The 11492-nt window shown below is 36.7% G+C and overlaps 1 protein-coding gene across 1 annotated transcript; it reads left to right on the top strand.

The window, feature by feature from the left end:
- On the top strand, positions 730-8037 carry LOC105162197 (probable beta-1,4-xylosyltransferase IRX9H). The gene is made up of 4 exons (XM_011080169.2): positions 730-2015; positions 6521-6770; positions 6871-7088; positions 7611-8037. The coding sequence occupies exons 1-3, from the start codon at positions 1189-1191 to the stop codon at positions 7039-7041; spliced, it is 1248 nt and encodes a 415-aa protein (XP_011078471.1). The 5' UTR covers positions 730-1188; the 3' UTR covers positions 7042-7088; positions 7611-8037.

Genomic DNA, 11492 nt, shown 5'->3' on the forward strand with positions numbered 1-11492 from the left:
CAATATGGTTAAGCTAGTAGGATTCGTCCCGGTGACGACCGTCTGATGCTTATGTTAGTTTGAGGTCGACGGAAAATAATGCGATCTAGGTTTTGCGATTAGGATAATAGAAGTGAAGTTACCATTTAAAGTATTTGAATGGGTCCCACTACCTCAGCACGTGTCATTTCCTGGATTCTTGATATATTGACTAAGCAGTGTTCTGAGCCTTCGTCTGTCCGGGTCGATAGCCGGGTTGGGTCCAAACAACTTGATCCGGATGCTAGCTCCATGACCTAATACGACCAGCGACCTCCAACGAAATGTCCTCCTTACCCTTAATAAAGATTCCCCTTTTGTATTTTGGCAATAAAATTTCTACCAAATGGGCATTGGAAATGAATTTTCAACTAGATTGGGCATTCTCACTGACAATAGCCCAACCAAATGCATTCGGAAAAATCTACAAATGCACACTATTTTTATTCATTTTTTAAGTATTTTGATAAAAAAAGAAAAATAAAAATAAATAAATATGTATTGCAGATGATGAGACTTAATTTGAGAATCGATTGGAAAAGTGATCGTCGTCGCCTACATAAGCAGCGGAGAAGAAATAGTGAGACCTCCCGATTCAGCCAATAATTGAATTGTGTAAAAATTTAAGTGAGACTGAATTTGAGAATCTATTGGAAAAAGTGATCGTTGCCTACTCACGTCGCTTGTAATTTTGCCCTGTCTTATTTTCATGGGCTACTTTCTCATATGGAAATGCCACGTTTCACGCGGTGAATGGCCCAGCTGACAGCACAGTTTAGCGAGGCTAACCACCCAGGTGCATTTGTGGAAGTCCATTGTTGGCACCCGATTCCCTCCGCCTCTCCCTCTCCCTCTTGCCCACGCGGAAATTATTTTCCCCCCTAAATCAATTTCCATTCCCTTTTCTGAGTTTCTACACCCAACTTTGTATTTAGAAACTACACTTGTTTGTGTTTTTGTCCTCTCAAATTACACCACAGGCGGAAAATTTTCCTCAATTTTTCATTCCATATCAGCTCAGTTGCTTCTTTAGGGTTTCTATTTCAAGTGGGAATATTTCCCATCTTCAGCTGGATTTGACCCTTTTACGTTTTTCAGCCCATTTGCAATCACTGTGATTTGAGTGGTTTTTATCTGGCTTTTTTATTTGGATGCAATTTTTACTGAATAATGGCTTCGATTCGGAGGACGCTGTCGCCCTACAACGATCGATCATATCCTAACGGATCCAGTAATCCATTTTCAGTGCAATCGCCGTCGCAGAAGCTGCTTTCCCACGGCAGGACGACTTTTTCTCCTGTCCGTAGATTTATCACAGGAATTTTCCTCCAAAAGCACTACTCTCGAAAAAGTAATCAGTTTTCCTGGAAGAAATCGCTTATCCGCTGCTTCCTGTTCTTTTTTCTAGGGTTTTTACTGGGCATGGCGCCGTTCAATAATGATTTTAATGAATTAAAGCAGGACGATTTGAGAAACAGGGATTTCTCATTCGAAATGAAGCCTGCAGTGGTGAATGTTGAGAAGAATGTGGGTGATATAGGTTTTGTGGAGAAACCCAAAGAGAATGATTTAATGGTGGATGCTGTTGAATTGGGCGTTGTTGAGAGGAGAGACAGAAATGAAATTAAGAGGATTTTGGATTTTTTGCCTCGTAAACAATTGATTGTGGTGACACCGACATACAACAGGGCTCTGCAGGCCTACTATTTGAATAGGTTAGGGCAGGTTTTGAGACTGGTGAGACCGCCTGTGCTGTGGATTGTAGTGGAGATGAATGCAGCATCCATGGAGACTGCGGAGATTTTGAGGAATATGGGGATTATGTATAGACATTTGGTTTGTATGAAAAATTCTACAGATGTGAAGGACAGGGGAGTGCACCAGCGGAATACTGCAATCGAGCATATTGAGAGGCACAGGCTTGATGGAATTGTGTATTTTGCAGATGATGATAATATCTATTCACTCGAGTTGTTTGAGAGCATAAGAGAGATCAGGTTAGTTTTCAACACTAAAGATGTTCTCAGATAACGTATACCATTTCGTTTATCTGCATATAATGAGTTTATCTAGTGTGAAATGAAAAGTTTGTTCTTTTCACTTTGTGAGATCTAAAATATAGGAAAAAGTGAGTATCATGGAACATGTAAATGCTCTTGGGCTGTATTAGAGAACCATAATAGGGATCTACGACTTGAGCATAATAGTTAGTTTCTGGAGAAGAATGGAATCTTCATTTTCAGATGAAGCTGTGAATGCATTCTCCTTAGTCACTAGGGCTCTCTTCATCTAGTGGATTCTACTGTTTTCTTGTGATCATTGTCTCTGTGTGTGTGTGTGCCCGTGTTCGTGTATCTTTGTTTTGTGAGAGAGAGGGTTGGTGAGCTCTATATTAGAGACCTATGCATTATGTGATATTATTAGTTTCTAAGTCTTCCTTTGCTGTTCAATGGCCAAGGCTTGACAGTCATTGTTTTATCTTTTTAACCAAAAACAATGTGGTTTATGGAAGTTGAGTTGCTGAATGCTCACTCATTCTCACGCCCTTTCTGGGTGTACTTTACCAAAAACATTTTTTGCAAATTTTGGAATGTGGGGATAACATCCTTTTCAGAATGGTTTCATGCATTGAGATATAATATTCCTTTCAGCTATCCTAGCTGGTCTCTCTCCTTGTCGACTTGTTATTGATTGTCTCAAGGTGTTGAATCCAATAGTTCAATGTTCCATATCATTCTCTGATTTCTGGTGCTTTCTTGAAAATTCTTTTGTCTCATTTTTATCTGAACTGTTAGTTATGTGTTGGTGAAGTACCAATGAAGACCAATCTTCTTGTTGCTATGTTTATCCCTCAAGTTCCAATTAACTCGTATGTTATGAGAATAGTTAGAATAGTCAAGAAGACTTGTCAAGAAGAACTAACAGAATTACATGACGAGATTCTATGTTTGTGGATCTATTCTTCTAATGGGATAAACATACCCTAGAATCATATTTTTTCATATATCGTGGAGAATACCTGAGAATGTTTAAAGATTTAAACCTAGAAGGAAACAAGTATGCAGGCGTAAGGGTGAGATATGAATACAGTGATTTGGTGAATAGGCAAAGATCAGATATGATCCTACTTGATCCGTTCACTAAAAAGAAATAATTTTATCTAGATTAAAAGTAAATAGAAAGATGTATTGTTTGTTAACTGGTCAAGAACAAATATAATGTGTATTGTACTAAGAAAAAATTAAGTTATGGACTATAGATACAGCAACAACATGCAAACAATGTAGTATTATTAAGGATATATCATAAATGATTTTATAATCAGATTTTATTTTATTTTATATTTTTCTACCACGTAAGTTTTACTTTACTAGTGATAGACATGTTTACCTATATTTCCAATTCACATACGAGTTTTAGTTCAAAATAATCGTTGGCTAATATTTTGGACACATTTTGAAATATTTGTTATATATGAGTAGGCAAAATTTCACTTTTGGTCCCACTAAATAGGGCCATTCTCACTTTTGGTCCCCCGCTTTAGGTGCTCAACACTTGTAGTCCCAAAATCCTAATTTTTTAACACTTTTAGTCCCGCGCCGTTAAAAACTGACGGAAACAGCACGTGACTTGCACGTGCCGTTAGTCAACTGGTATGGTACATGTTGGTCAACGGCAAAATATCACTTTTGGTCCCACTAGGTAGGGTCATTCTCACTTTTGGTCCCACTAGATAGGGTCATTCTCACTTTTGGTCCCACGCTTTACGTTTTCAACACTTGTAGTCCCAAAATCCTAATAGAGAGTGGGACTGAGACATTCCAGGACAACAACGGCAAGTTCTCGGCGGTTCCTTACAGTGAAAGCTTAATCTTCATCAAAAGCAACTCAACATCTGAAGTAGAGTGAGTGGAATGCAAATCAGAGAGACAGAGAGGCCTAAGAGCCGCCATGAATGAGGCTGGGAAGGAAAAAGAAATTGAGTGTGAGAGGGTTCTTTGTTTGAGCTGTGTTCATTGAGTCATCCTCTGGACCAAATCTTGCAACTTCTCAGAAAAATACTACTGGTATGGTAAAATGCAGAGAGGCCTAAGAGCCCCCATGAATGAGGCTGGGAAGGAAAAAGAAACTGAGTGTGAGAGGGTTCTTTGTTTGAGCTCGAGCTCGACGAGCTCACCGAGGTTGAGCTCGAGCTCGAGCACGATACATTATTTTCGAGTTCTCGAGCTCGAGCTCGATTTTGTTCCAGAAATTGCAGAAGAATAGAGGTGGGAAGCAGAGGAATTTTACAACATTACATACAAAATTTTTCAAAAATTTTGCTAATCGATAATGGTCTTCCATACAACATTACAACTCTTTTATAAAACCAAACAACAACAACAAGAAATAAACAGAGCCCCCATGAATGAGGCTGGGAAGGAAAAAGAAACTGAGTGTGAGAGGGTTCTTTGTTTGAGCTCGAGCTCGACGAGCTCACCGAGGTTGAGCTCGAGCTCGAGCACGATACATTATTTTCGAGTTCTCGAGCTCGAGCTCGATTTTGTTCCAGAAATTGCAGAAGAATAGAGGTGGGAAGCAGAGGAATTTTACAACATTACATACAAAATTTTTCAGAAATTTTGCTAATCGATAATGATCTTCCATACAACTATGATTTTTAGATTAATTCATAAGAATTACCAAATTTTGACATAAATTTATAAATAATAAAGAATCATAACTGAATTTCTTGTCAATTTAAAAAATATTAACGTAATACAAATATATATTAAAATATAACATAAAATTCTATATATCATATTAAATAATAATTTTAATTATAAAAAATATTATGCCGTTGACCAACATCTAGTGGGACCAAAAGTGAGAATAACGCTATCTAGTGGGACCAAAAGTAATATTTTACCGTTGACCAACATGGACCATACCAGCTAATTAAGGCACGTGACGTGTCACGTGCCGTTTCCGTCAGTTTTTAACGGTGTGGGACTAAAAGTGTTAAACAATTAGGGTTTTGGGACTATAAGTGTTGAGCACCTAAAGCGCAGGACCAAAAGTGAGAATGGCCCTATTTAGTGGGACCAAAAGTGAAATTTTGCCATATGAGTATCAGAGCACTGTATCCTAGCCAAGTATGTGATACGGATATGACACATTGCTGGATGTATTTGTGCTGCATAGCTTGGAATAGTTGTCTCTCGATTTGAAACTTATTTATTTGTGGGCAATAGAGTTCATATCTAGAAGAAATCTAATGAAATTCTTTTAACATTGCATTACCTAAGGAATGAGAAGATTTGTCATTCCAAGTTGTTTGACTTTTCCGCTGTTGCTACTTATTATGTGTTAGCTACTCGTATAATGTTTAAGCTCTTAAAGTAACTTTTGACGTTCAGAATACTCATGAAATTGTTCCTTGTGAAAAGAACCCCTTCCACTAACTTTCAAAGGCCAACCATTACCTTTTCATCAACAAAATTACCATTAATGTCATATATTAAGAAGTTTTTAATGATTTTCAATTCTAAAATTAATTTCTTTTAACTTTATCAATCCAGTGTAGTAAAACTCATACATAACATAAGGTATCAACTCTAGTAACATTTATTTCTTCTTTGATTTGTTCAGTTTTATAAATTGAAACTGTACCTATCGTAATTTATACATGTCAAGGAGATTTTTATCTTCAATTAAAACTTTCATTTACACAAAGTAATTTGAAAAACCTAAAGAAAAAAAAAATGTAATAAAGAACATTGATGAAATTTCATGATGTAAAAGTCCAGCGTAATTTTGTCAAAAGTTAATTGTTAAGTTTTTCTGAATGAAAAGTTAATACAATAGGTTTCTTGCAATGGAAAACATGTAATTGTTGAGTTTTTCTGAATGAAAAGTTGTATAAAAGGTCTCTTGCATTGGAAAATATTTTGATGGGCTCTTTTAGATTATAAAGATAATTTTTCAGGTGTTTGTAGTATGTCCCGATTTTTGTTTCACTGTCTGACTAGTTCGAAGCTTTATATTATAGTCTCTCATGTTCTTTTATTCTTTTTTTATTAACTTATAGGATATATTTTTGCTATCACACGCTTATCCCACATGATTATCCTCAAGCTTATCATGGCTTACAGACATCCTAGTCCTGTTCTGGTGCTACTTTGAGGACCTATTCCTGCAGTTAACGAGTACTAGATTCTACAGTATTTCGGGTAGTTTGGGTTTATAACTGAGGAATCTGAATTTTCACATTGAGCTAGAACATGTGATTCGGAAAAGTAAAACTGTTATCCTTGACTTCGCCAAGTATAACAATCATTGTGGTGAACTATATTCTTTTTGTTGATACAAGTGCAAGATGAATGTAGCCATGGACCAAGTTGTGAAGCTCACAATATTTGTTTGTCTCTATATAAATTGACCACACTTAGCAATTTTCTCTCAAGAAAATGGTTTCTTTTTATGATTCATCATATCTCTTTTATCCACCTGTCCTTTTCAGTCGGTTTGGCACTTGGCCTGTTGGCATGCTGGCCCAAAGCAAAAACAAAGCAATACTGGAAGGTCCTGTATGCAATGGAAGTCAAGTAATAGGATGGCACACAAATGAGAAGAGTAAAAGACTTCGTCGATTCCATGTTGATATGTCAGGTTTTGCCTTCAATAGCACCATTTTGTGGGATCCCAAGAGATGGCACCGTCCAACTTCAGATCCAATCCGGCAGTTAGATACAGTTAAGGAGGGCTTCCAAGTATGTGTCATGTCTTTGCGTATCAACTACCATAAACTTTAAGTACTTGTATTGAGCTCACTTTATAAGTTTCAAACCCATTTGGACATTATTATTTCAGGAGACGACTTTCATAGAACAGATAGTTGAAGATGAGAGACAAATGGAAGGCATTCCTCCAGGTTGTTATAGGATAATGAACTGGCACCTTCATATCGAATCTCGCGAACTCTTATATCCCAAAGGCTGGATGCTTCAGAAGAACCTCCATGTAGTTACTCCCTCCAATTGATAGAATATGATTCCATGGAATGGCCTATTTCATGTTTGATCCATGAGGTATGCCTTCTGAATCTGTCCTAAGCTTTTTCGTTGATGAGTATAATTAAATTTATCTTTATTGTCGTTTTCCACCTTTTGGAACTCAAACAATAGTCCTGAGAAGTGTGTTGGTTAGAAAAAGTAAAAGATTTTGGATAACAGAGCATTTCAAACTTGGGGAACTTTTCTTGGATATATGCTTCTGTATAAATTAAAGAAAAATGCAAGGGTGAAAAATTGATATAGAACTATTTTACCTTCTTGCTGCATGGGGAAATTGTGAGTTTTTACCTCGAATCATCTATTTACCTCCCATGCTGACTGTCAGCATTCTTATGGGAATATAATTCTTTTAATATGGGAGTTGAAAATAGGCATGTTAAACAAAGAAAAATGAACACTAATCAATCAAAACAGAAAATGAGTTAAGACAAGTAGAGAAGATATGCACACTCGTTGCTGCAAATGTTTTCCCATTTCCATTGGAAATCAGTGTTGCAAGAAGCAAATTCCTAATGTTCCGTTCATACAATTGGACAGTGTATTCTCTTTGTTGGAGGCGATTATTGACTTAAAACCAATTCATTCTGGCGAGTGGCTGCTTTTTCAGCAGAGGACTTTAGAGCAGCCGTCGGACCTTCCGAAGGAGAAGAGCATCGAACGGAATAGACATTATTTTCATTTATAATTTTTCATTTGTTTTAGAAGTTTTTGGCAGAGACAAAATTCAATTTTTGTGGTATAGTTTTGATACTTGTTATGAGGCCAGCTATAGATCTGCCTTGAACTGTTTAGAAAGAATGCTGCGCCATTTGAACTTGGGGTATAACTTTTGTTGGTTTGTATGAAATTCCAGTTATGATTGCAGTAATATAGGAATAGCCTCAAATGAGGTAACAAAGTTGCCTGTTCATATTGTAACCTTAGAATTTGCTATTTCTCGGCAATGATAGAAATCTAAGAGAAACCCTCGCCTCTGTCTCTGTCTCTCATTTGTGTGTGTGGACAATTTACTTCTATTTTAACTATATATATATGTATACATATATGCACTAGGAAAGAAGGCGAGCATTGCACGTGAACCCACATATAATAATGGATATATATAAAATAAGTATATAAATAAGAAACTCAATAGCACAATTAAATTTAATAACATAAATTATATTTATTTTTAGCTAAATATATTAATGAATGATTTAATTTTTATTTTAATTATTAACCCAATAAAATCATCAATTCAGAATAGTTTTTAATTCTTTTTTCTAACTAATTAAGTTAATGAAAAAGGATTGGATTAATTTATGATAGATTATAACTTACTACAAACCTTTTTATATTTAAACAATATTATGTTCTATTTATATTTTTTAGTTATCAGATCAAAAATCAAATTGAAAATATAAAAATATTAGGAAAAAGTTAAAGATAATAATTGGTCAAGATAAATAAAAAAATAATAATATGTTATTGTTCGATGTTACATTTAATGTTTATCTCGATATTTTACTTTAATATTAAATAATTCTATTTTTAAAAGTGAAGATTAATTAATAGAAAATGATGTTTACTAAATTAAAATATAAAATCTTACAGCACATATTTTGCCAATCTATCCAATTATAAAAGAGGTCTACACAATAATCATTTAATATGAGCTATTTGATATAATTATACTTTAAAAAAATTAACAAAAAATTATATGAATTGATAATTTAAAAGTTACTAATTAATGTTAATGCATATGGCTCAAGGTGATCCAACTCAAAGAAGAATAAAGAGTCGAAGGCACCCAACACCTTAATCCCAACGGCCTAATAAGCCCAAGAGCCCATGAAGGAGGGTAGACGCCAAGAATTCTATGGATGCACCCAAGAACATGACCAAATAAAGATGGCTGGCCCAAGATCTACACTTAGCTAACTAGGTTTGCCAAATGTACCTCTTGGCCAGAATGGAGGACACGGTTCCAGGGAGGCCCTTTCAAAGTCTTGGACTCTTTGGCTTCTAGGACTCTCTAGCGGCTAGGTGTTCTTGTTAGTGAAGGGTCTCCCCAACTCGAAGATAGATCTTCAAAAGCAAACCTAACAGAAGGTAAAGGCAGATCAGCTTAACCAAATGACCCTCATCCTCTTTCTCTGAAAATTAAGGAAGACGTAGAGACTTCCATTGCATGGGATCATCCGTCTATAAATACATGTTTGGTCCCTAAGGCGGGGGACAGCCCATATAGGCTTCTTTTGAATATTGTTGTCAACTTTCATCCAGCATTCTAATTACCATCTTAACATAATTTCTCTCACAAATTCCATTATCATATCTCAATTTCTCATTTCATATTATTTTTTGCGATTATCTTCTCTCAAATCGAATAGTAACTTCGACGTTGGAGTGTTAACGTGTTGTTTTTCAGGCTCCATTTCCTAGGTCTTTATACTTGTTGATCCAGATTGAAAATGAAAGTCCAAGCTTGTTGGACCTATGCTATTTTCACACGCATCAATTGGCACCGTCTGTAGGAAATACAGAGTTGAAGACGTGAATAACAATGGAAACACCTAGCAACATCACGAGCAAGCAGAAACTGTGGAGGCATCTGGTAACAACCAAACCTTGCAAGTTGCTGCAGGAACATTCTTAGCCCCCACTAGTGGAGTAACGGTTCCAGCACCCTTGGCCCAGTACCACCACCCCCCAGACCTGCAGATCCCGTGCTTAATACTCCACGACATAGTACTTCCTCTATTACCTCCTCGGGAGATAGCACTCCTAGGAGCCATCCAACAAATGATTTTGACGGCCATTGGGGAACAGGTGGCAGCATTGGTCCCCACTCGCACAACCACTACATGTGATGTGGACGCCCCAAAAGAAGACGTTGAGGGAGGCATTCACTGCTCCTGCACCTCCGGTGATTGGGGGACATGGCCCTCCCTCATTAGCCCTACAGGAGGTTCCACAAAGATTGAAAAATGGTTGCTCCACATAGACGGATCATCCACAACCTAAGGAAGTGGTGTAGGCATAGTTATCACCTCACCCCAAGAGGAGGATCTAGAATTCGCAGTTAAATTTAGATTCAAGGCCTCCAACAATGAAACTGAATATGAAGCATTGATGGTAGGCACGAAAATGACCAAGGAAGTAGGAGCCAGACGTCTTTTAGGTTACTTATATTCCCAACTGAAAGTCAAATAAACAGAAGGTACATACGGAGCTAAAGTAGAAAGCATGGAACAATATCTGCAATAGATAATGTAATTAAAGCCAAGATTTGAAAACTTCCAGCTCATTTAAAGCCTGCGAGAAGAAAATATTAAGGCTGATTACCTCTCCAAATTCTCCAGTGCCTTAGAGGATTGCAGAACTAGGCACATTATTGTACAACACCTGTCCAAACCAAGGAATCCCTTAAGCGTTCAAGTGATATCTCCATTAGAAGATTGGAGGACATCCATGATACAATGGCTGGAAGAAGGACACTGTTAGAATAGGTGACTAGAAAGCCAATTGGATTGGCAGTTTTAGGAACCATTTAACAATCTTTATGAATGTGATATTATCTTGATGAATGTAGCAAACATTCATCTATGACACTATATGTTTGTTGTGCTTACTATTTACGTTGAACGGTGTGTTAATGACACAACGAATGCCCACAGACCAATTGAATAACCCATGTAGTTGGGTTGCGCATTGGATGACAGTTATGAAACTAACTTCTGAAGGTTGGTCTGAAACGTTCCAAGTCCAAGATCTCGATACTGGGCATCGAGAGTCCTATAGAGACTTTCACTAAGTATTGCATTCATTGCATGAGTGCCGTATTTTATCAGCGACAGTCGTGGGATGTCTATGCAATTTTAGTGGATTAGCTAACAAGGTTGTTAACTGATTGAACCAACTCTCAGGAATCGTCATATGGAAGCCTTGGAGGCTCGATAGGTATGACTTGAAGCCATGCACTGTTGCTAGACGGACACCCATGGTGACGTGCGTTTTCGATTATGGTTAAATGAAAATAATTAATTAAATTTAATTTAGTTAATTATTTATGTTGGATGCAATGCGAAAGTCTAGTAGAGGGTGAACCTAATCAGTCACACACAAATCACTATAGAGCCGGTAGAATTAATTTAAAATTAATTCTAGAAGAAACAAATTAATTTAATTGGATTACATTAATTTAAGAAAAATATACTATACACAATAATCATACGACATCTCTCTCTCTCCAACAACTCTCGGTTTCTCTCCTTGTCAATAACTCTCCATTGAGTTCATATTGAACTAGTTTCAAAACAGGACCAAGATAATAGTGGAATTCGGATTAGTTTCTTCAAATGAAAATAATTTTCGTTTTTAGATCAGCATTCATCTAGCAGCGGATTTTTGGTTTCTCTTCCGGTGTGTGGTATGGAT

This window comes from Sesamum indicum, linkage group LG5 (assembly GCF_000512975.1).
Source record: "Sesamum indicum cultivar Zhongzhi No. 13 linkage group LG5, S_indicum_v1.0, whole genome shotgun sequence".
NCBI classification, from domain to species: Eukaryota; Viridiplantae; Streptophyta; class Magnoliopsida; order Lamiales; family Pedaliaceae; genus Sesamum; species Sesamum indicum.

Bases quoted from the DNA above. Each gene is read 5' to 3' on its own strand.
- LOC105162197 (XM_011080169.2), top strand. From the start codon at position 1,189: ATGGCTTCGATTCGGAGGACGCTGTCGCCCTACAACGATCGATCATAT. The intron at 2,016-6,520 runs GTTAGTTTTCAA...TGTCCTTTTCAG, and splicing joins GAGAGCATAAGAGAGATCAG to TCGGTTTGGCACTTGGCCTG. The intron at 6,771-6,870 runs GTATGTGTCATG...TTATTATTTCAG, and splicing joins CAGTTAAGGAGGGCTTCCAA to GAGACGACTTTCATAGAACA.